This window comes from Zootoca vivipara, chromosome 2 (assembly GCF_965207765.1).
Source record: "Zootoca vivipara chromosome 2, rZooViv2.hap1.1, whole genome shotgun sequence".
NCBI lineage: Eukaryota > Metazoa > Chordata > Lepidosauria > Squamata > Lacertidae > Zootoca > Zootoca vivipara.
The window spans coordinates 10,165,624-10,191,585 of NC_142584.1; the positions used below are offsets into that span (position 1 = coordinate 10,165,624).

General features: G+C 46.6%; 1 protein-coding gene across 1 annotated transcript in view; it reads right to left on the reverse strand.

Moving 5' to 3' along the window:
* Window positions 1–2,606, reverse strand: part of LOC118081524 (TBC1 domain family member 15-like) — a 176,055-nt gene extending 173,449 nt beyond the window's left edge. The window contains exon 1 of the mRNA XM_088661301.1: window positions 2,406–2,606. Within this exon, the coding sequence (XP_088517427.1) occupies window positions 2,406–2,413 (8 nt within the window). The 5' untranslated portion in view covers window positions 2,414–2,606. The remainder of the gene's footprint in view (window positions 1–2,405) is intronic.
* Between the last annotated feature and the right edge of the window lie 23,356 nt (window positions 2,607–25,962).

Sequence of the window (25,962 nt, forward strand, 5' to 3'; positions counted from 1 at the left end):
AGAAGGGAAAGAGAAATGTTACCAAACAGCCCCCCCCCCCCCACCGCCACCACCCGTGTTTCATCTTCATGCTCTTTTTCAGTGTATGGGTATGAGAAGTGGGGGTGGAGAGAGTAAATAGAAATACGGTCGTGGATCCTCAATAAATAAAAATAAATAAAAATATGAAGAAAAGCAGATGTAAAGCAGACTGACAAAATATACCGCCTATAAAACCTAGTTACTCATCCAAGAATGCTGAAATGATCATTGTCAGATATTTTTCTTGTTAACAAATGCTGAATGATCCTTTCACAGGTGTTGAGCACTTTGCAAATGTGATGCCCTTTAGGGAAGAGAAGCTAAATAGGAAACAACTTGCTTCGCCATAAATTACATCTTTTCCTGAAGTGAAGCCCCTTCTCGTAGGGCGGGGTGCTGTTGCCTTTTTCAGATATTGGTGAGCAGTTCAGAACTGGAACCTTACGCTTAGATAGAAGAGCTGAAATGTCTTTGGGTTAGAAATTTCACAGACTAGGATTTTCAGTTTTCCTGAGAGATGGAATAAGGTGAGTGGTGAGTCTGAATAATAATAATAATAATAATAATAATAATAATAATAATAATAATTTATTATTTATACCCCGCCCATCTGGCCGGGTTCCCCCAGCCACTCTGGGCGGCTTCCAAAAAAACAGAAATTCTAAAATACAGAAATCCATCAAACATTAAAAGCTTCCCTAAACAGGGCTGCCTTGAGATGCCTTCTAAAGGTCTGGTAATTGTTCTCTTTGACCTCTAGTGGGAGGGCATTCCACAGGGTGGGTGCCACTACCGAGAAGGCCCTCTGCCTGGTTCCCTGTAACTTGGCTTCTCGTAATGAGGGAACCGCCAGAAGGCCCTCGGAGTTGGACCTCAGTGTCCGGGCAGAACAATGGGGGTGGAGACGCTCCTTCAGGTATACCGGACCGAGGCCGTTTAGGGCTTTAAAGGTCAACACCAACACTTTGAATTGTGCTCGGAAACGTACTGGGAGCCAATGTAGGTCTTTTAGGACCGGTGTTATGTGATCTCGGCGGCCGCTCCCAGTCACCAGTCTAGCTGCCGCATTCTGGATTAGTTGTAGTTTCCGGGTCACCTTCAAAGGTAGCCCCACGTAGAGCGCATTGCAGTAGTCCAAGCGAGAGATAACTAGAGCATGCACCACTCTGGAGAGACAGTCAGTGGGCAGGTAGGGACTCAGCCTGCGTACCAGATGGAGCTGATAAACAGCTGCCCTGGACACGGAGTTGACCTGTGCCTCCATGGACAGCTGTGAGTCTGAAAGATCCCAGTTTCACTTTCAACTCGGCCACCTGGACAGTAGATGGCCTTCAAAAAGATCTTATTTCTTCTCAGCCTCCACTTCTCCATTACAGTGGTACCTTGGTTCTCAAACTCCTTGGAGCTCAAACAACTTAGAACCCAAACACTGAAAACCCGGAAGTAAGTGTTCTGGTTTGTGAACTTTTTCCAGAAGCAGAATGTGCTCCGTTTTGAGTGCCACACTTCTGTTTTGAGTGCCACTTTTCTGTTTTGAGTGTTACGCTGAGGTCTGTCTGTTTCTGCTATTTATTTTGCATTTTTGTGACTCTTTGTTGTTGTTGTGACACTGTGGAACCCAGTTCAGCTACTGATTGATTGATTGTGTAACTGCAGTACAGTACATTGTTTTTTGCTTTCATTTTATGGATCAATGGTCTCATTAGATATTAAAATTCATGTTAAATTGCTGCTTTAGGGGTTGTTTTTAAAAGTCTGGAACGGATTAATCCATTTTGTATTACTTTCTATGGGAAAGCGCACCTTGGTTTTGGAATGCTTTGGTTTTGGAATCGACTTCTGGAATGGATTAAGTTTGAGAATCAAGGTACCACTGTATGGGGGAAATCATACCGGCCGGCCTTGAATAGCTGTTCTGAGGGTTACAGAGTGTGAATCACTGTGAATGTTTGAAATAGCGTTGTATGAAGGGCTGTCATGAAAGCCAGATTTCTGTGGTCAGTATTGCACCCGTAAAAGTTTAATTTCACAGCCTCAGCCCCTTCCCCACAGCTCCACAACATTTTGCAGTATTTGCAAGAACATGGGGAGAGCCCTGCCAGGTCAGGCCCCACTCATTCATTTTTATGGGAATGTTAGGGATGTGGATTAGGATATATTATTAGATAGATCCTATCCAAGCTTGTGTTAGCAAGCTTCCAATATCAGCAGAGTGACATTCCCCTTTTGTGCGCAGCAAAGCATGTGCGTTAGATTCGCTAGAATCTCTATAACAATATTACACTTTATAGTTCAATATTACACTTCCTGGCAAAGGTCCCCTTTGTCCCTCTTAAAAGAAATACACAACACAGTGTTTATAAAATAAGATAGAGTTTACTTACAGTTTCATCCTGAGTTACAGCATAATCTCAGAAAGGCAGGCTTGCTTAGAAAAGTTACAAGTATATATACATCTAGAGACTACTTAGTAAAGTAAGACTCCATTTGGTCTCACTCTTGGCTGCAGGCCTAGAGTGAGAACCATGCTAACTGGAGATTCTCTGGAGATGTGTCCCCATCGAAGGAGGAAGTAGCTAAGAGAGAGAGAGATTGCAGGCTAGGGCTTTTGTCTAATCCAACTCATTTGCATGTCTGAGGGAATAGGAACTGACCTGTAGTCAGGTGTCCCTCCAGGTGAGTTCCTGTTAGTGGACACTCTAGGAACTGTTGTGACTTGTCTGCCCCAGTGTTCCATCCCACAAACCCCTTCTCAGGCAATTCACAACATTCATTACATACAAAACAAAACATAAGCAACTTTATTCAACCACCCAAGAGTCCCAGCTTGACACGCAGGTTCTGGAAACTCTGTCTTGGCAGGGGTTTCGTCAGGATGTCTGCTGTCATCTCCGATGTGCAGCAGTACGACAGTTCGACAAGTCCATCTTGTATCATCTGGCGAACGTAGTGGTACCTGACCCCAATGTGTTTTGAGCGTGCTAGGAACTTCTCATTCTGCGCCAGCTTTAGACAGCTTTGGTTGTCCTCCAGCAGGCTTATAGGTTCCTTTCTCTCCACGCCAAAGTCTGTTAGGAGTTGGTCCAGCCAGGAAATCTCTCTGCACGCTTCTGTAGCCGCAACATATTCCGATTCTGTAGACGATAAAGCTATACATTTCTGTTTATAACTGCCCCATGTGATAGCTCCGCCCCCATACATAAAGACATGCCCGCTTGTGGATTTATAATCAGAATTATCACCCGCCCAGTCAGCATCAGTGTACCCAATGAGCTTAGGGTCACTGACAGCTGGTAACTTTAATTTACAATCCATTGTACCCTTAAGATATCGAACCACCCTCTTCACACCAACCCAATCATGCTCAGTGGGACTACTCACTTTCCTGCTGAGAATCCCTACTGCATTGGCTAAATCAGGTCTGCATGTGGTAACTAAATACAAAAGTTTACCAATTGCTGAACGATACTCTGTGTTGTTTGGCAGCAGCTTCGAATCCTCTTGGTTCTTTAAGAAGTCTGTAGCCATCGGGGTGTCGACGGGTTTTGCATCCTGCAATTGCATACTCTCCAACAGTTCAATTATCTTTTGCTTCTGATTAAGTAGAAATGAACCATCCTGTTCTCTTTCCACTTGAATCCCGAGGTAATACTCAACTGGTCCTAATTCCTTCACTTGCACTTCCTTGTTGAGGTGCTGGACTACATTTTTATAATCCCTGTCATTTGACGTTGCGATTAAAAGGTCGTCAACGAAGGCAAGAATATAAGAAAATTGTCCATTACTCTGCTTAGTGTACAAACACTTGTCAGCTTCACCTTGCTTGTACCCAAGTTTCACCAGCATTCCATGCAATTTCAAGTTCCAGGCTCTGGCTGCTTGTTTTAAACCATACAGTCCCTTTTGAAGCTTGCAAACCAAATGTGCCTCATTTGGCTTTATAAAACCTTTAGGCTGCTTCATGTAAATTTCTTCAGAAATTTCCCCATGCAAAAACGCAGTAGCTATATCGATGTGTTTCACCTCCATCCCTTTAGATGCTGCGATGCTTAAAAGTAATCTTACGCTACTGTATCTCACTGTCGGTGCAAAGACTTGGTCATAGTCGTGGCCATATTGCTGTGAAAAACCTTGTGCCACTAGTCTTGCTTTGTAACGTTGCACCTCCCCTTCTGAACCCCTTTTAACCTTGAACACCCATTTGCTCCCAATTGCTTTCTTACCAGCAGGCAATTTTGTGAGTGTCCAGGTCTTGTTCTTGTGCAGTGCGTCAATCTCCTCCTGCGCGGCTTTCCTCCAGAGACTGGCTTCGGTGGCTGGCATCTGCTCTACCTCTTCCCAAGTGGAAGGTTCTGGTGGAGACGCCGACCCTGCAAAGTAGGACAGTCGTAGTGGCGGAACGCCCTTGTTGGTTCTGGATGAGCATCTGACCTCTGGTTGTGCAACCGCATCAGCATCCTCATCCTCCTCCAACGCTGGCATGTCCACGTACAGCTCCTCCTCTTCGTCTCTGGTGCCGCCAGGGGTCTGGACCTCTGCGTCTTCTGGGGTGTCGCCTGTAGGGGGTGTTGTGACACTAGAAGGTACATTAGTTCCTTGTGCTAAAGGAAAACTTATAAACTCTTCATCTGGTGACTCTCTAGAACAGTCAATAACTGTGTTCTTTGTATCAAACTTTCCTTGTTCATCAAAATGAACCACATGGTATGGGTCTACTCTGCCACTCTTTGGATCTAGAACTCTATATCCCTTTCCTCCAGGAGCATATCCAACCAGGATACCTGCTTTTGCTCTGGAGTCAAGCTTGTGTCTGCGCTCTTTGGGCACGTGGTAATAACAGACACTTCCAAACACACGTATGTGCTGCAGACTTGGGACTCTCCCGTGCCAAAGTTCAAATGGTGTGCGTTCTGCACCCTTTGTAGGCAATCTGTTTTGCAAATAAATCGCCGTATTCGCCGCTTCACCCCATAGCTTCTGTGACAAGTTGGCCTCTTTTAACATGCACCTTGTCATCTCCATAATAGACCTAAACTTTCTCTCAGCAATGGAGTTCTGTTGAGGCGTGTAAGCAACTGTAGTTACATGTGCTATGCCTTCTTGTGCCATGATGGCCTTCATCTGCCGTGAGCAAAACTCTCCACCATTATCCGAAATTAAGGTGGAAGGAGCTCTCTGGAATTTGTTCTTCACCATGTTTAAGTACAGTTTGAACAATTCCGGTGTCTGACTCTTTTCCTCTAGAAAATATCCAACACAATATCTTGAGAAGTCATCTATAAATATCAGAATGTACTTATTGTTTCCTAGGGAAGGTACATTCAGCGGACCACATAGGTCAGTATGAACAGTGTCCATGACTTTTGTGCTTCTCTTCTCTGTACAACGTGGGAAGGAAGGCTTGACTGCCTTTTCAGTTATGCAAGTTGTACAGTTTGGCATTGGTGTACTGCAATTCTTTACCTGTAGACCTTTTACCAGATTTTCCTTCTGCATTTTCAGGATAAGGTTGGTATCCCTGTGTCCAAGCCTTTTGTGCCAGAGTTCCAGATCTGGTTGATCCTTTCTGCTGGGTTGTGCAACCCTTGCAGACTCATTCTCTGAAATATCAATCTCATACACATCATTGATTAGTTTGGCTTGAATAAACACTTCACCATCTTTTATCACATTGCATTGTCCATTTTTAAATATAATTTCAAAACCTTTCTTGTCCAAACTAGACACACTTATTAGATTACAGTTCAGCTTTGGTGCATACTTAACATTACTCACTGTAGTATCAAAAGACTCATTGTTCACTTTGAAATTCAAGTTCAAAGATCCTGCACCTATTGACTTTATAACATTTCCATCAGCAATTTCAATCTCAGACTGTTTATTATTGTCTATTTCATTGAAATATTCCCTTTTATAACAGAAGTGGCTGCTTGCTGCACTGTCCAGAAGCCACTTATTGCGCTTTCCTTCACAGCTCTGGAAAGCTACATTTCTTTCTTGCAATATCATTGCACGCCCATGACCCCCCTTCTTTTCGCCTTTTGGTGGAAAGGGGCGGGATTCATTCTTTGTAGATGCTCCATACTTGCGCTCAATATCCTTTAAGATTTGCGCTGCATCATCTCTGCTATTAATTGACGTTAGATGCTTATTGCGAAGTCCACTCAAAATTATGTGTCTGGCCTCGCTGTTCATGCATTTCCAAGTTGCTATCTTTGCTAAATCCTCTTCTGTTTCACCAGTAGGCATAGGATTTTCAATGGCATCCAAAACATTCCTTGCATCTAAAAATGCTATCAGGCGTTGTTTCCAAAATACGTAATTGTGGTCATCTAAAGCCATTAATCCTAGGTTAACTCCACTATCAAAATCTGCAAAAGCCATCTTGGAATCTCAAAATTCTAAAAATTTCTCAAAATTCAAAAATTTGCCAAAAATTCCAAAATCAAAATCTCTAAAAATATCTCAAAATGCAAAATAATCTTCACTGCCTCTGAGTTCTCAGTGCTGTAAACTCTGAGGGAGGGGAGGGGTAGCTAATCCCCTAGGCACACTGGAGAACAATAGACCATGTGCTCACCAGGAAGTTCTAACTGAAAAATCCTACTCAGTTCAAAAATCACAATCCAAAGCAATCCTTCAAAAATACACAAAAATACGCAGTCCTGGGCCGTAATAACCCTTTATGGGAATGTTAGGGATGTGGATTAGGATATATTATTAGATAGATCCTATCCAAGCTTGTGTTAGCAAGCTTCCAATATCAGCAGAGTGACATTCCCCTTTTGTGCGCAGCAAAGCATGTGCGTTAGATTCGCTAGAATCTCTATAACAATATTACACTTTATAGTTCAATATTACACTTCCTGGCAAAGGTCCCCTTTGTCCCTCTTAAAAGAAATACACAACACAGTGTTTATAAAATAAGATAGAGTTTACTTACAGTTTCATCCTGAGTTACAGCATAATCTCAGAAAGGCAGGCTTGCTTAGAAAAGTTACAAGTATATATACATCTAGAGACTACTTAGTACCGTGTTTCCCCTTTTTTAAGACACCGTCTTATAACTTTTTTTCCTCAAAAAAACACACGGTGGCTTATTTTCAGGGGGTGTCTTTTTTTTTAAGTGCTGGTACAACTGGGTCCCACTGGCTCAGGACACTCGGTGCTCTCTTCCGCGCACATTATAAACACCACACTCTAGCCTACTGTGCTATCCAGGTTTTACTGTCAACCAGGCTGGCAGCAGCTCTCCAGAATTTCAAACTTGGGGGTACCTGGGGGTTAAACCTGGGATCCTTCTGCTCCCCGGGCTCTCTCACGCCGGCCGAGGAATGAGGAGGGAGGCCGTGACCCGTCCCGCTCTGAGATGCTTGTGAGGGAAGCGCGAGGGGGACGAGGCTTGGGCCCATGCCCCTGGCGCGCGCGCGCGGCTGAATGACGAGCCGAAGCGGAACCTTTTCTCTGTGGGGGGGGGAGACGCGCGCGCGCAAACACACACACACACACACACACACTGAGAGAGAGACACGCACAGGGAGAGAAAGAAAGAGACGCGGGCACACACACACAGAGAGAGACGCACGGGGGAGAGAGAGAAAGAGACGCGGGCACACACACACAGAGAGAGACGGACGCACGGGGAGAGAAAGAAAGAGACGCGCACAAACACACACACAGAGAGACGCACGGGGGGGAGAGAGAGAGACGCGCGCGCGCACACACACACACACACACAGAGACGGACGCACAGGAAGAGAAAGAAAGAGACGCGCGCACACAGAGAGAGAGACGCACGGGGGAGAGAGAGAAAGAGACGCGCGCACACACACACACACAGAGAGACGGACGCACAGGGAGAGAAAGAAAGAGACGCGCGCGCACACACACACACAGAGAGACGCACGGGGGAGAGAGAGAAAGAGACGCGCGCGCACACACACACACACAGAGACGGATGCACGGGGAGAGAAAGAAAGAGACGCGCACAAACACACACACAGAGAGAGAGACGCACGGGGGAGAGAGAGAGAGACGCGCGCGCACACGCACACACAGAGAGAGACGGACGCACAGGGAGAGAAAGAAAGAGACGCGCGCACACACAGAGAGCGTGCGGCTGCAGCACACACAGAGAGCGTGCGGCTGCAGCGCTCACGAAGCAGCGCTGCACTTAGGGGAAGATGGCCAGGGAGGGGGGGCTGCGGGGTCAAGGCAACGCGTGAAAGGGAGGGATGGCGAGGAAGAAGTGGGGAGTGAAGTGATCGGGGCTTTAACATGCCCGCACGCGCAAAAGGGAGGCTCGGAATGTGGAGATCGGTTCTGGCTGCTTCTCTTAAAGTGCCGCAAGTAACGAGCCTCTCTCTCTTTCCTCCTGCCGCTCGTGCCCTTGGTGCTTCGTGCGGCGCTGCTTCACGCTTTGTCAGCGCTGCAGTCGCCACCGCTTCTGGGCACCCACCCGACCCCGCAGGCTTCCTCCTCCTGCCGCGGCCGGCATTGCAGGAGCTGGGTCCTGCTGGCTGGTGCTCCGTGCGGCACTGCTGCACGCTTTATTGGCACTAAAGCAGCCACCGCCGCTTCCGGGCACTGACCCGACCCGGCAGGCTTCCTCCTCCTGTCGCGGCCGGCATGCTGGGTCCTGCTAGCTGGTGCGGAAGTATGGCTTATTTTCGGGGTATGTCTTATAGCTCTCAAATGGTTAAAAACCCTGCCATGGCTTACTTTCTGACTACGTATTAAAAAAGGGGAAACACGGTAAAGTAAGACTCCATTTGGTCTCACTCTTGGCTGCAGGCCTAGAGTGAGAACCATGCTAACTGGAGATTCTCTGGAGATGTGTCCCCATCGAAGGAGGAAGTAGCTAAGAGAGAGAGATTGCAGGCTAGGGCTTTTGTCTAATCCAACTCATTTGCATGTCTGAGGGAATAGGAACTGACCTGTAGTCAGGTGTCCCTCCAGGTGAGTTCCTGTTAGTGGACACTCTAGGAACTGTTGTGACTTGTCTGCCCCAGTGTTCCATCCCACAATTTTAAGTGCCTAACAAGACTCTAGCTGTGTAGTGGTGTCTTGCTCACAGGTCCTTTTCCTTTATAAGTTGTTCTTTTGAAGAGGAGACATGTCCACAGACAGTATGGCAATGATGCTAAATAGGCTTGCTTGGACTTGGAGGAAGTGGCCTACAACATTAACAGTCTCTCCAAGTGTCCCTCCAGTCCCGGATTTACAGAAGCTGTCTTGGTTTCTGCTTTGATCCTGGAATGTCCCGCTTTCCCTTAAGACACCCCCATTTTCATCAAAGAAATGTTGGAGGGTATGGAGTTCTGCGACCCCCAAGCCAAGGAGATAACTATCTATAAAACCTTCAGAAGACATCTGAAGGCAGCCCCGTATAGGGGAGTTTTTAAATGTTTCATGTTTTATTAAGTTTTTTACAGTATATATATGTTGGAATCCACCCAGAGTGATTGAGGCAACCCAGTCAGATGGGCAGGGTATAAATAATAAAATTATTATCATTATGGAATAGGACATCCTTATTTTCATTGGAGAAATGTTGGAGGGTATGGATTATTGGTGCTTTCAGTAGATCTCCCCCCCTCCTCTTAAAACCAGGGAATCAAAGTCTGAGCTTTTATTTGTTTATTTATCAAGAACCGTCACATCTAAATCATGAATTAAGGAGAAAAACCACAAGTGTGCTTAATTCTGAATATAAGCTTGTGAAATAAACAATATATCCTCCGGGTAGTGGGAGCATTGGTGGGGTGCAGGTGGAGCGGAAGGAAGAAAGGAGTGTGTGTCTTTCAGATTGTAGTATCAGATATTTCATATAAAGTAGAATAAAATGAATCAGACACAGGAATACCCTCTCCAGGCTCTTTAATATTGGTGTGTCACTTGATTTCCTGGGGTAGTTAGTGGTCTTCCCCGACTCTGCAGCCATTATGATAAGCAGGGCATTCTCTGCAGTCCACCCCAAGGCGAGCAGGTCCTTTCAGAAGGGCTGCCAAATTGTTAAGGGCGGGCTTCTGCCATTGGTATAATAAGCCAAGCAACAGAGGCAGTTGTGGGAGGGATGCCATGCAGCCTAGCAGGCAGAAGGATGCTGGCGATTGGAACAAGGTCATTGGCAGGTCATCTTCACAGCATCCCTATGGGTACCACTTTGTCAGCAGCCTATCAGCTTCCAGTCGCTTTCTGATTGGCCGAGAGGGAGCGTCTGATCCCCCTTCTCATTCCAGCATCTGTCAGATGAAGGTGTGATGGATGGAGCCTCCGCTACCTGCGCCCTGTGCCTGCCAGGCGCCTCTGACTGCCAGTCCTCTCTCCCATCTCCTCTGTCAAGCCCCCTCGCCTCCCCCACTGCTGCTGTTATTAGTACGATCATCTCAATGCGGAGGTAGAGAAGCAGACAAAGCTGTTTGCCTTTTAGCCAGGGGTTAGATTGCATTCTCTCTCTCTCTCTCTCTCTCTCTCTCTCTCTCTCTCTCTCTCTCTCTCTCTCTCTCTCTCTCTCTCTCTCCCTCCCTCCCTCCCTCCCTCCCTCCCTCCCTCCCTCCCTCTCTCAACATTAAGCACCAATTTTATTACTTCCTCATCATCACTTGCTCATCATAATTATTAACATTTTAAAGCCCAGCTGCACTTTCCCTGCACTTTATACTGCAGGCAGTATAAATACTAGGTTTGCCGGTTTGCACAGGGATCTGGCTCTCTGAAAAGTGAACCTCTCCATTCCCAAACACACGCTTGTTCCAATCGCATTTGAAGTCTATGCTTTATAAACAACACATGGGTGTACCTCTAAAAACGTAATGTGTGAATCATTCCCAGATGGGTCCGGATTGGGAAAGGGGAGGTGTAAGGAAACTTTTTGGAATCTTCTAATAACAAGGCAGGGACCCAGGTGGCGCTGTGGTTAAACCACTGAGCCTAGGGCTTGCTGATCAGAAGGTCGGCGGTTCGAATCCCTGTGACGGGGTGAGCTCCCGTTGCTTGGTCCCAGCTCCTGCCAACCTAGCAGTTCGAAAGCACGTCAAAGTGCAAGTAGATAAATAGGAACCACTACAGCGGGAAGGTAAACGGCGTTTCCATGTGCTGCTCTGGCTTGCCAGAAGCGGCTTTGTCATCCTGGCCACATGACCTGGAAGCTATACGTCGGCTCCCTCGGCCAATAATGCGAGATGAGCGCGCAACCCCAGAGTCAGTCACTACTGGACCTAATGGTCAGGGGTCCCTTTACCTTTACCTTTAATAACAAGGCAATGTTCATATAAGAGTTGCAGATCCATAAGTTTCGGAACTCCAGCTTTTTGGGGAGGTGGTGAAAACACTGAGATGTGGGACAAAGGACTGACAGAGATTAGATCGTTACATCCTGTTTCTTTTTATTTATACTGTATTTACTATAAAAAAGCAAAAGCTTATTTATCCTGCCAGGCATTTGGAAGCTGCTGATCAACTTTATGTTGGATTTCAAGCTTTTGAAGATTATCGGGCTTTTATGTCTTTTCCTTTGCTTGTATTTTATGTTTTGTCCTGCTTTGGATGGTTGTCAGAAAAAAAAAGAGTTTATAAATATTTGGAATAAAAAAACTATGTATTAATACATCCACATTTTGGAATTTGGAGACTGCTGTGTAAGAGGGACATTGTGAAGAGAGGAAGCATTTTATGAGCAGCCGTTTATGAAAGGACATTTGCTCAATATTGAAGAGTTGTTTCAGCAGGAGATTTAGGAGGAGACCCTCTTTTTATGAAATCCCTGTCTTTCCCCCCATTGTTTGGTAAGTCCCTCTAGGCAGAAAGACTCTCAGAGGTGTGTTTCCTTTCGAGAGACACAGGAGACTTTGCACAAACTCTTTGAATTGTCTGAATCTCCTCGCAAGTCTAGGAAACGCTCTCCTGTTGTTAAGTTATGAAGCTGAGATGGTTCAGTGGTGCTGTACTGCAAAAAATCTTTCTCGGAAGGCTATTCTCTGTTGGTGACAGAGGCTCAGCCTTCTTTGGACTAAATTGTTAATCACAACCAGTAGCCTTACAAAATTATCCAGGGTTACCAAATATCTCGCTTTACTGTTTCCTTTTGAAGTAAAGTGCACTTTAGCACTTATTCTTTTCTTTTCTTTTCTTGGGAGAAAAGCAATGACAAACCTAGACAGCATCTTAAAAAGCAGAGACATCACCTTGCCGACAAAGGTCCGTATAGTTAAAGCTATGGTTTTCCCAGTAGTGATGTATGGAAGTGAGAGCTGGACCATAAAGAAGGCTGATCGCCGAAGAGTTGATGCTTTTGAATTATGGTGCTGGAGGAGACTCTTGAGAGTCCCATGGACTGCAAGAAGATCAAACCTATCCATTCTTAAGGAAATCAGCCCTGAGTGCTCACTGGAAGGACAGATCCTGAAGCTGAGGCTCCAATACTTTGGCCACCTCATGAGAAGAGAAGAATCCTTGGAAAAGACCCTGATGTTGGGAAAGATTGAGGGCACTAGGAGAAGGGGACGACAGAGGACAAGATAGTTGGACAGTGTTCTCGAAGCTACGAACATGAGTTTGACCAAACTGCGGGAGGCAGTGCAAGACAGGAGTGCCTGGCGTGCTCTGGTCCATGGGGTCACGAAGAGTCGGACACGACTAAACGACTAAACAACAAAATTTTCTTACTACATTCTGTAACAAATTGAGTTTAATACACTACACCCTGTGTCTCAGGATGAGTAGATAGCTTATTTTTTATTACTTGTGTGAAATGATACAAATGCTGAAGTTGAGAAAATGAGAAAATGGGCATGTTCGTATTACCTCTTCCACTGCATCCAGTGTGCTCTCGGCTATATTTTGAAGCCACCTTCACATCATGGTTTGACTCCCAGGTGTTTAACAACAGCTGCATCTACAAAAGAAAAATCCTTTCTTCTTTTCCAAATGTGGCTGCTGAAACTAAGAAGGCTTGATGATGGTGGGGAACCGGAATAGGTATTATGCGAGGAAGCCTTGTGAGCTCAGTTTCTGGTACTGAACACCTATTCCAGTGCTATTTCTGGACTGAGCATGTGTTCAGAGGTACCATATTCCTTGAGTCTGTAGCAGTGGCGGAGGAAGGGGGTGTGGGCCGGCCCGAGTGTCATCTGTGAAGGGGGGGGTGACAAAATGACAAAAATATGAGTTTTAAAAAATAATAATAATAAACGGGCTCACAAAACTTTTAAGTTCAGTCAACAAATTTAACGAAACGCGGCTGGCACTGTGCACCACACCCCGGGGGCCGGCACATACCACGGGATCTGCAGCATGCCTGAGCCATGTGTCCCTCCTGGGAGTGACGTGGTGGCTTGGGTGCTTGCAGGCTCCGCACTGCCTGAAACGGCAGCATGGGGCTTGCGTCTGCCCTCCACCTCTCCCTCAGCTGCCCTACAGCTGAGGAGGAGGCGGCAGATGTGCACCCTGCCCCCATGGGCGGCTTGCCCCACCCCCAGCTGCAGGACGCATGCGCCACACTCGGCACCCGAGCGGCTAGCTCCACCGCTGGTCTGTAGCCCCCCCCCTCAAACTTGGCTCCAGTTTTGGATCTTACAGTTCTAGCAGAAAGAAAAGTCGATCTTGCAGGCCTGAAGTGCGCCCACTTTAGTACATATAGCAGCTAAGACTGCATACGTACTAACTCATTTGTAGTGCGGAAATAATTTTTCTCCATCTGGAATTGCTGGAATTCATCCTCAACATGCTGCTATCAATCTAGACCTCAATCTGGATCTTGCCATTCACAAAGGTGGCTGTGGTTACTTGATGTGCATTTGAGAACCCACCCTTTGACTAGGTTACCTATGCCATTTCCTCCCTGCAGATGCCCCAGTGAATAAAGAAGGAAGTGGTGGCTGCGTTCTGGGCATACACATGCCCACCATATTATTGGGCAAATGTGGATACACACACATCCCATTGTCAGGACCACTTACAGCTGTTTTCATCTATTTTCAAATGAGCGCACTGTAGGGTAATGCAGATTGAACCTACAATGAGCTTTTATTTCTGGAATGGAAACAGTTTCTCCAGAATCACTTTCCAGGGGCAAAAAAAATATGCAGTAGATCTAAGTTGTGTGTGGACTGTGTAAGAAAAACCCCAAGTACCCAGTTTCCGTTGATTCCAGAATAAACTGTTGTGGGTACACAGCCACAGGCTCAGTCGACCATCTCCTCCTGTGCCACAGGAATAGTGATACTGACCTATTTTATAAGGTTGTTTTGAGGAGTACAAAGGTCACATATGTTAAGTACACACAGCTGCTTTTTCCCACATTCACCCGGCTACCACTCCTCCTACTGCTTTATTACCTCTCCCTCTCCCTCCTCTGTTGTCTCCTCCAACCTCTTTAAATATCAGCTGTAGGCTCCGCAGGATGGGAATCTGTATGTGACTCTCACTGCTTCAGTAAAACATCATGTACACTGATGGATATCTCTGTGCGCATGTGCATGTTTGATTTTGTGTATATATTGTGTAAATAGTGTATGTGTGATTTTGGAAAGATTACTGTTGGTAATGATCATTAGTGTTATCTGTCTGCTGTTACCTGTTTGTAATAATAATAATAATAATAATAATAATAATAATAATAATAATAATAATTTATTATTTATACCCCGCCCATCTGGCCGGTTCCCCCAGCCACTCTGGGCGGCTTCCAACAAAACAGAAATTCTAAAATACAGAAATCCATCAAACATTAAAATACAGAAATCCATCACACATTAAAAGCTTCCCTAAACAGGGCTGCATTGAGATGCCTTCTAAAGGTCTGGTAATTGTTGTTCTCTTTGACCTCCTATAGGAGCGCAATGAAATTGTTTTTAGTGCCAGCAATGTGTTGGGCACTGTACATAATATAGACCCTGCATTGCTGCAGTCTGCATTAGAAAGAGAAGACAGAGATGGAGCTTACCTTCCAAGTCCCGGACTGCAGAATCCGGGACCAGAAGCCGTGTGACATCGGAAGTTGCGTCGATGTAACTTCCGGTGTCGCTTTGCCCTTCTATGGGCACCAGAAATGGCCACCGCTGGCTTCAAAAGTAGCTTCTACGCATGACTGGAAGTGCGTCGACGCAACTTCCGGTGTCGCCCCGCCCATCTATGGGCACCAAAATAGCCGCCGCCGACACCGGAAGTCATATCTACGCACTTCCGGTCATGCGTAGATGTGACTTTTGAAGTCGGCGGCGGCCATTTTTGGTGCCCATAGAAGGGCAAATCAGAAAGGGAAAGAAAGGCCGCCGGCAGGAGAAAATAATGGAGAAAAATGGGAGACGAAGTGATACAGGGGACCACCGGGAAAAGGTAAGTAAAAACGGGGGTTTCCTGGGGAAAACGGGAGACTTGGCAGCTATGGGATGGAGTGAGGTCAAAGAGTGGCAGGTTAAGCGGTGGATCAGTCATTTGAATGGCAATGGGGATGCACAGACAGAGCAAGGCCAGGCTGCAATCCAACACTCATTTACCTGGGAGTATACCCACTGATCTCGATGGCATTTTCTGAGCAGACCTGCATTGGATTGCACTGTTGGGGTGTTTGGGACCAAGGCTGTGGTTGCTGAGAAGGGTCCTGAAGGCCAGAAGCAGGCCTTTGCTCAGCCACGCCAAAGTCAGTCGAATTCCCATTTTCAGCATCAGCCCTCACCAGTCCCCGCAAGAGGTGGTGGTGGTCCTGCTCTTTCTGCCTCATGTACTTTCACTGTACATGGTTAATATCCAATTATAAACCTATCGTCCATTCATTTTGTTTAATGTTTTCCCGGAGCCATCTAAGCTAGCCGCCGTCGCCACCTCTCGCGGTGGCGAAAAAGTTAATTATGTGTTGTGGGAACAAGCGCTTCCTTTTGTCAGGAGGAATCGTGGAGGGTGGGGGGGGGGCTGATGAATGGAGAGTGGAGGCAGCATAGGATAGGGGAGGGAGGGAGTCAGAAAAGGGACCCTGTTAGGAGATGAGCTTGCTGTCTGGGTACTTGCACAGAAGGAACATCAGAGAGGGCAGGGAGAGTTTGAAACGCAAGTGGGCTTGGCCCTGTGTCTCAACTATCCTGCCAATTATTATGTTTTTGCTCCTTTTGATCAGCTGTGTGTACAGGCAAAAATCCGGCAGGTGAAGCATCTCCCAGCATGGAGATGCAGCGAGGAGAGGTAGGGAGCTTCACCTTCTGGATTGTGCTTTGCCATGCAGCTTTTAAAGGCACAGGAGAGAGAAAGCAAACTGGCATCCTGTCAAGAGTATCCTTGGGGGTGGGGTGGGGGTGCACAGAATTGATGCTGCACCTGGTGGGACGGCCTCCCCCCCCCCATCTTCCGTTTACGAGTGCTGGCCCTTGAACACTGATTGTGTGTATGTGTGTTCGTGCACGCCCCCCCCCTTTTGCACGTGTTCTATTCTGCTGGGAGGCTCATCCCTGTTTCCTGGAGAGGCTGTAGCAGTTGGAGCGAAGGCTCCCTGGCTCACAGCTGTATAAAGGAGGTAGACAGATGGGGCAGGCAAGAGCTCATCTATCATGCCACTGTCCCTAGAGTGAAATTGCCAGCATGGGTACCGTGAGCCAACCTTGATACATGCACACATGACACAGCTGTGCAGATCTGAGAGCAAGCTTTGTGCTAGCTATTGCAACCAGAATGTGCATTCGGTTTAAAAAAGAGAGGAGGGGGGGGGAAGCTGGCCACATTCAACAGAATGTGTTAGGAGGAAACACCATTATTTTTTTGCATTGATTGCCCTCGAAACAAACCTATGGTCCACTCTGTTTTGCAACAGACTTGACATTTCTCCCACCAACGAAATTTTAATCCAAAATGCTAGGTCATTTATGCCTCCCCCCCCCCAAAGTTCACGGACAATCCAGTCTGTAATTGGGTTAGGTTGAAGGACTTGAATTTAAGCTGAGCTGTAGCAAGATTGATTTTAGTCAGACTAAAGTAGCTGCATTGTGGCTTGTGTTGTTGCAAGAGTGGGAGGAAGGGAATAGCTGCCATCTTGATTGGGCTTTGTGATCAGTGCTTTGAGTATACAGTATAAATGGAAATAAAGCAATTTTGATTCTGAGTTAAACACGAAGCCTATTATTTTTGCTGAAAGTTTTTTTTTCTTTTGTGGAGAAGAGGGGTGTGTGGCGAGGAAGGAAAAATCAAGAGTAGACACATTTTTCAAGGAATCGGCCAAAGTTAACCATTGTGCAGGGCAATGCTGTGCTAGTCTACTCGGAAGTAAGTCCTGTTGAGTTCAGCAGGATTTACTCCCAGCTAAGTCTTAAGCCATCAAGGTTTACTGAGTTCAATGGAAGAGTGAAACAAATGTTTCAGCTTCTCCCACTGAAATCAGCAGCACTTGCTCGATTTAACTTTGGCTAGATTATGTGCATTGTATTTAAAGCACTTCAGGCAAGAACTATCAATATTGTTTCATAGTAAATGCAAAAGAGACAATGCCATGGAGGGGGCGGCGGGAATACTAAAGAAAAATCGAAGAGAGTAAAAGGACTTCCAGCTCTCTCTTCTGCAGCTGCATATAATAGTCATTCCTTAAAATCCAACCATTCCATCGTCTGTAAACCAGTATTATTTCAATCTTCAAATCCCGATATTACCAGTTCATTTTCTCTTTCACGTTAAAAGTCCATGAGAAATTTCCAGTCCTTAACAAATGTCAGTAAAAGTTATTCCAGCTCTTGATGCTGTAGGAAGCGTTTTGTGCCGTACTTCATGAACCTAGAAAATGCCCCTCCAGGATCTGTTTGCTGCAGGCCTGTTGCTCTGGGAAGTATAGAATCTGGACATGAAGGCAACATCTTTAATTAGAGAACTCGGCCCAGGTCAATTTTGATCAGCATCTATTATGAGCTTCAATACTGTTGCACTCAGGTCCATCTTGCAGGCTTCCAGAAGGCATTTTGTTGGCCAATCTGGGAGCAGTACTGGACTAGGTGGGTCTTTGATCTGATTCCACAGACCCTTAGGTCCCTAAGCTTCTGTCTCCCACCAATATTGCCCCCCTGCCATGCCTTTCCCAGCTCCCTCTGATGGTTGCTCTTCCTTCTTCTGCCGCAGCCACCATGTGATCTTTACATGGTAGAAAATGGCCATGAAGCTCAAACTGTTGGTGGATGGAGGATTTATTATATTGAAGTGCACCGCCTGACCCGTTTCGACTAAATGTCTTCCCGAAGGGTGACTGTAAATACCAATAAACGCATCATAAAATTAATGTACAAACAACATCATCACTCAAGGAAATCATTCATAAAAAAGCAAAGTTCAGCGTGTATCAAATAAAGGACTATTATGCATATATTGATATTTACAGTTGCCCTCGAGAAAGACATTTTATTGTAGCACGTTTTGAGCAATACACTTTTTTTGGTAATAAATTCTCCGTTATCAGTTTGAAATTCACCTCTTGTTGATGATGACGACGATGAGTCTTTTTTCTCTTCTTTTCCTGCTTTTGGAGGGGGGGGGGCATTTCTGGTGCCGTATCTGCATGTAAAGGTAAAGGTAAAGGGACCCCTGACCATTAGGTCCAGTCGTGACCGACTCTGGGGTTGCGCGCTCATCTCGCATTATTGGCCGAGGGAGCCGGCGTATAGCTTCCAGGTCATGTGGCCAGCATGACAAAGCCGCTTCTGGCAAACCAGAGCAGCACATGGAAACGCCGTTTACCTTCCCGCTGTAGCGGTTCCTATTTATCTACTTGCATTTTGACGTGCTTTCGAACTGCTAGGTTGGCAGGAGCTGGGACCAAGCAACGGGAGCTCACCCCGTCACAGGGATTCGAACTGCCGACCTTCTGATCAGCAAGCCCTAGGCTTAGTGGTTTAACCACAGCGCCACCTGGGTCCCTGTATCTGCATGTAGCAGCTGTTATTAACACTCTTCATCTGGAGTAACACAAAAAGAACATGGTGGCCAAAGCAAGGAAGCCAAAAGCAGGTAGAACTAGACCTAAGGGCTGAAGTCTAGCCCCCACACCCCATGACCGCTCAGAGAATGGCAGATGATGGGAGAAGGCAGCATATCTGGGCTGACATGAAAATGCCAGGGCCCACCAGAGCTTATCCTAATCATCAGTTTCATAGGATCCCTTGGTCTTACTTTTCAAACAGTTGGGATCTTGCGTGTTGGGCAGATATCAGTTGCGCACAGACTTGTTAACAGATGCTCATTTTATTATTGTTTTCCTTAAAACAGCCTTTCTCAACCTTATGTTGTTGGACTACAGCTCCCATCATCCCTGACCACTGGTCCTGGTAGCTAAGGATGATGGGAGTTGTAGTCCGACAACATGTGGTGCTCCAAAGGTGAGGAAAGCTACCTTTTAAGGGGATTGGTTGTTGCTGTTTTTTAGACCACATAGTGGCTAGAAATACAGGGACTCCTGAAAAATAATAGATTTCATGTCATCTGAAACACAGGGAGGGGATGATTGCCCCCCCCAAACCTTCTTAAATGGCGCTCCTAGCCATACTGCAAAGGGTAGCACCATGGATAAATGGTTGATGCAATGAAATAAAGTATTCTTTTGTTTACTTTTGAGTTTGGATACTTAAGTGCAAGCGCCTGTTCTCCCAGTGGCTAACCAAATGCCTATGGGCAAGCCATGAGCTGGACCTATGCCCTCTCCGCAAGCAATTCCATTCAACTGGTATTCATATGCATAGCAAATATTGTCAAGATGGGTTGCGGCTGCTAAAATTTGGAGGAAGCCCTCCCATCACTTGCTATAGTTCTCCCCTGTTAGCTGTGCAACTGATTGTTGATATGGCACACGGCAGCAGATGGCGCTGCCGCTCACAGCCATCCAAGTCCGTGGTGCCGGAGCAACGGTTCAGTATTGGGGTTGCATGCCATTGCGCTATGCATTTGGATCATGGAGAGTCAAGCATAGTATGCTGCCTTAAATCTGGTCACGCTGCTGGCCCATCTAGTTGAATACTGCCTAAATTGACTGGCGGGGGCTCCCCAGGGTGTTGGATCGACAGAGGTTCCTGTCCCATCACATGCTTCCTGACCTTTTCTACTGGAAATGTCAAATGGGACCTTCTGCATGAAAAACATGTACTCCGCTACGAACTGAGCCAGACAGGGCTTGTGTAGATGAGGGACATTTGGCATGTACACCTTGTCCATACCTGCCAAGTTGCTGTTGGAGAAATAAGGGACCGGGCGGAAGTAGCAGACCGGAAGTAGCGCTGCTGCCATTTTGGAACTGGGTGGAGCATGCTCAGAAGTGACTTTTGATGCTGCTTTGCCCAGTTCCAAAATGGCCGCCGCACCAGAAGTCGCACTGCAGCCATTTTGGAACTGGGCAGAGCAGCACCAAAAGTCGCTTCTGAGCATGCTCCGCCCAGTTCCAAAATGGCCACCGCGCCAGAATAACCCGGGGGAAATATAATCCATTTTTTCAGCTAGGAACAGCTGGAAAAACGGGAATTTCCCAGGGAATACGGGAGACTTGGCAGCTATGCTTGTCACAGTGTCCTTGAAGTTGTGGTGTGGGTACTATCTTGTCTCTAATGCTATTTAATATTGATAGGAAGCTGTTGGGAGCAGTCAAGATGTCAGCAGTATGTTGATGACCTCCAGTTTTCTTTCTGTTACATGTGAATCAGGAGAGGCCATAACATGACCTAAAACCGATGCCTGGATGGTGTGATTGGTTGGATGACGGCCAAGAAACTGAGACTAAATAAGATAGAGACTCTGCGGATGAGAGGTCTCTGCATCTGAGCACTGGGGAGCTTGCCTGTTCTGGATGTGATTGCCCTCCCTCTGAAGGAACAGGTATGTATGTAGCTTGGGGATGCTTCTGGGTGCATTATGCCCCCAAAAGCTGAAATAGCCTCTGTGGTGAAAACAAATTCCAGTTTTGCTTGGGATAGGGATAGTTTGGCCAATGTGATTCATACATTGATGGCCTCACGACTGGGTTACGGTAGCACTCTCTATGTGGGGCTACCTTTGAGACTAATCTGGAAGCTGGTGGTGGTACAGGATGCAGCAGCCAGGGTGCTCAGCACATATCACACCTGTGTTGAAATAACTACTGGCTTCCTATTAGCTACTGAGCCATATCCAGAGTCTTTCCTGGATCCAAAATTCATGGCACTGTGCAGGCTATTTCATAGAACATTCTCTCCAGGGGAGGCCTGAAATTCTTAAAACAGTTTAGAAGGAGCTTTAGAAACAAAAATATCAAATTCCTAGTAGTTTCAGCTCAGACCCCAAATAAGCACTTTATATAAAATGACTACTTTAATTTCTCTTCATTTGTACAGAATGTGGAGCTGCAATCTGGGGGGGGGGGGACGGGAGGAAAGGCACAGTTGTTTTTTGCAGTAATATACAGTTGCTGACACATACTTGTGTGCATGAAAGGGTTAATCTGAGCCCTGAGCTCAAGTTGCCAGTGGGTAGATCTTAGCAGACTCCTACCGGTAGCAGACTCTGCTTCCCCCACTTTCTGTCTCTCCTGTTTCTGCCTATCTCTCTTCCTTTAACAAGAAGAAGCTGCAGCGTGTGCTAACTGTTATGACAGAGTAAAGAATCACTTCCAAACCTCTCTCTCAAGCAGTCTTCACACCTCAGATTCAGTTGTCTCAAGACAAGTTCTGGAGGATCCATAAAGGATTACCTTAGAAAAGCCTTTGCCAACCAGGTTTCCTCCAGGTGTTGTTGAACCACAACTCCCATCACCCCCAGCCAGCATGGCTGTTGTTGAACTATAGCAGGCATCCCCAAACTGCAGCCCTCCAGATGTTTTGGCCTACAACTCCCATGATCCCTAGCTAACAGGACCAGTGGTCGGGGAAGATGGGAATTGTAGTCCAAAACATCTGGAGGGCCGAAGTTTGGGGATGCCTGAACTATAGTTCTCATCATTCCTTGCCAGCATGGATGTGTTGACTGGGGATGATGGGTGCTGTAGTCCAACAACATCTGGAGGGCACCAGTTTGGTGTAGCCTGGCTCTGAGCATGAGTTGCCATTGTGGTGCCCAAGGGCGGGGTCCTCAACCTTGGGCCTCCAGATGTTTTTGGCCTACAACTCCCATGATCCCTAGCTAGTAGGACCAGTGGTCAGGGATGATGGGAATTGTAGTCTCAAAACATCTGGAGGCCCAAGGTTGAGGACCACTGCCCAAGGGCACACATGTCTGCAGGGGCCTTCCCTGATGCCCACAGGGTCCCATTCCCCTGCTGAAATTAGGCTTGAAAGAGACCTTCTTTAGACAATGGAACCCCCCCCCCCAAGTCTAATAATGGCACAAGACAATTTCAGGGGGGTTATAGCTGGGACAGGGGGAAGAGGTGTGGTGCATGGGCGCCCAGAACAGTTTCTCTGATTTGCTAAAAGCTTAGACCCCTGGCTTAGAGCCCTTGGGAATTCTGCCCCCCCCCCTCCCGACAGCCAGGTGTGCCTGATGTCCCGGGCAGACCTTGCTCTGTCCTTTAGAGGAAGCCAATCTTGCAAAGGCTATAATTATTACCCATCAGCTGGGCAAAAGAGATCAAAAGAGCCCACTTGCAGACCTGTATGAGAACATAGGAAGCCTTTGCTATGTAATCTTCAACTACTCCTGTTCCCTCCTTCCGCTGGACAATGCTGCTCATAAGCCTTGTTAACCAAGGAGCAGTGAGTAGGTGAATACCTCTGATCACAGAGCTGTGGCAGTTAGGTTTATGTTTCATCTAATGCTCTTCCATGAAAACCCTGCCCTTAAAATCAAAAGAAAGCCTTGGATAGCATCCAGCAAGCTAAGGGGATGAAGATGGCTCAATGCCCAGATTTAGCACTCCAGCCAGAGTGTGTGTGTGTGTGTTCTGTTGGCAACAATTTTTATTTTTATTTTATCATCAGAAACAGAGGCAAAACAAAATCAGCACAAAAAGCCATTGCATTGTAATGTGATTGTGACCGTGTTAAAGGTAATGTTCATTCCCAAAGCAGGGCGGTCTTTTAATCTGAACCAGCTGATCATTTGGGGCAGAACATTTTGTGCCGGTCTTGTTGTCCTGTGTTTGCGCATGGCCTTTGACCCTGCCAATGTGCTCCCAGTTACTGTTTTGAGAAAACGCAAGTGTACACGCGCCATCAAGACTTCCTGACAGCTTGCAAATAGCCTGCAGTAAAGAGCCTTTTCCAGAAGGAAAGAAAATAAATTAAATAAAGCAAATGTCGCTTTTATGGTGTTGTTTTCTTGAGCTTTGCTGAAGTGGATCTTCTAAGCAAAATAGTGAAGGCATTTCTTGGAAGAAACAATAGTAGGCACCAACCCAACTTGCTGGCTGCCCGGGGCATCACAGATGATGGCATTATTTTTCTTGGGAATACCTGCATACAGTTGGGGCAGTCCATAGGGTCTTCCGCCCAAGAACAAAGAGAGCCAGAGGAGAAATCATCACCAGATAACTGAAGGCAGGGCAGGATTAGAGAACAGCCAACAGATCTCCAAGAGATTGGACCAGGGTGTGGCATTGATGCCTAAGCAGATCAACAGCTGTAGCCTAGCATGTTTTTGAGACACCATATTTCATTTGTGAGAAGCCTTAACCACCATGGAGGTCTCTGCTCTGTCCACCAAAAGTGTGGGTGAGGGGGAATCTACCTCCAACAGTATGCCCACTAAATGGGGTATTTCTGTGGGAGGAGGAAACAGCAGCGCTGGGCTAGCCCTGGGCCTGATCTAGGCATCCCTACTGCACCGGCCTGGAGGTGGCATAGCAAAAAATGAGACAAAACTGTCCTGCCTTTATCTCCTGGTTGCTGTTGAGTGGCAGGGCTTTTGGATAGTTCAAGACCTTTTTGGGGGAGGGAGAGGAGGAGCAACAGGAAGGTTGGCGTGGTACCAAATGCCTGGGCAGAAGCATTGGATTGGCTCTGCTGGTGCATTAGCACCACGCCAACCTCCCCACTGCCTCTCTCCTCCCTTTCCTGGAAAGCAAAAGTGACCCACCCACCAGGAGGCTAGCACAGTGGCTCTGCTCTCCCCACCTAGGTGAGCCACTGCTGGGTGTGTCTAAGGAACAAGGAAGCTCCGAATCCATCTCCCTGGAATACCCCATTCCTGACCCCACCATGTGTGGAGAACCAGTGGTTGGTCAGCAATGGCACAATTTTCCATCGCCACACTGGAAGGATCCCACCCTCGGACCTCCCCTCTTCTCCCGAGGAGACGGTGGTTTGCAGTGTTCAGTGATCCCTCAGCCACCCTTTCAGTGAGCCAAGGATTCAAGCTCATTAAAGAGTGCAGCCTCACTCTTTACCATTTGCTATTCTTTAATATGTCTCAGAGGCCAGAATTCCCCTCCCCTTTACAATTGTCTCCATTGTCTCCTCTGTCTTTGAAAAGAACGGAGTTCTAATTTCCTGGAAACCACGGCTGTAATTAATTTCTGCCCACCTTTTCGTTGATGTTTCAGAAGCACAAAAGGAATGTTTCTCAGGTGCAGGAATGCATCTGTTGGATGCTGTTTCTTTCGGGGTGGGGGGGAAAGGGAGACTCATAAGTCAGGCTAGGAGCTGTGGCAGTCTCCTGGCTGCAGACATCATATTGGCCAAGGAAATGGAGAAACAGAAGAAAAGCCAAAGATTACATCAGCCTAATCAGCAAAAGGGCAAAAATGACGGGATTTCTGAACCTTGGGATTTGTTAAGATTGCTGATGCCATCACAATAATAAGTTATCTGTGCCCATGTAAACCATTATTCTGAATATTATATTTCTTAGAAAAAACTATAAACCACTTTATCAAACTATATATCTCTCTAAGCGGTTTACATAAAATATATACCAAATATGGGGTAGAACGCACAAGATTAGAACTGACCATTTGCTCATTTGCATGCTTTAACTCATATATTAGTTGTTAAGAATTGTGCATTGCTACGTTTAACTGTGTTCTGATCCTCACCTCTTCCACCCATCCTTTTGCCCTGGGAGTTACTACTTTTAAGGTGGTCATTCTCCAGTACTGACTTTTGAACAGCTGTGTCTATGGACCAAGAAGGTGGCTGTCCCAGAGCCATGAAACTTCCATCACCTTGAGACTCTCCAAAGCCAGAACTTGAATACTTTCAGAACATACTGTTGGGAGTGTGGATGAAGGTAGCTTTCTAGGCATGGCTGCCTGTAGTAGCTGTCATAAGTGGTGGGCTTACCACAGGTACTGGGAGGCTTCCTTATAGGTGACGACTTGTTAAGAGGAGAAGGGTGATACTGGCATCACGTTTGGTTCTGATTCAAAAATTTCAGCTCTTTTATTACTGTTCATTGGGTGAGTTGGGTGCAAAGCAAGTTGCTGCCCAAAAGAGCATGTCCGGTGCTGCTCTCTTGACAGTCACATGTCCCAGAAGGTCTTGGGAGTGATGTGCTGCAGCATGATGTGACATTGTTCCCAAGGAAGTCAGGACAGTGGCAGCCTGCAGAGAGAGATTTCTGTCTGCCCCCCACCTCTGCTGCCCCCAAGAAACCAGCAGGAAATCTGCCTTCATTTCCATGGGGAAATTGATTTAGGAAATTGTGGCGTGTGTGTGTCAGATTTTGTTCCAAAAAACGTTATTCCCTTTCCTTGCTCTAAATTCCCAACTCCTGCTTCAAGTGGCCAATCTCCCTGAAGGCACCTTGTCATTTGCATTCAATGATGCCTGTCTTAATTCCCTGACCTGTTGAACCCTCTGATTCATTCCTCACTGGCTCTCCTTGGACTTTGCCTGTGCTCGATCAGCCCCAAGGTCTTCTCCTAACACTGTTTCAACCTGAGGGAAAATCAGATCCATTGTTTTAGCACAGGGGGAAAAACCCCTTCCCTTCTCTACTGTCTTACTGTTTTACCGCCTTCCATCCTTCCTCGCCTCCTTTCAACCCCATCCTTCCTGCAGTCATCATGGAATTGGTGCCTCTCGT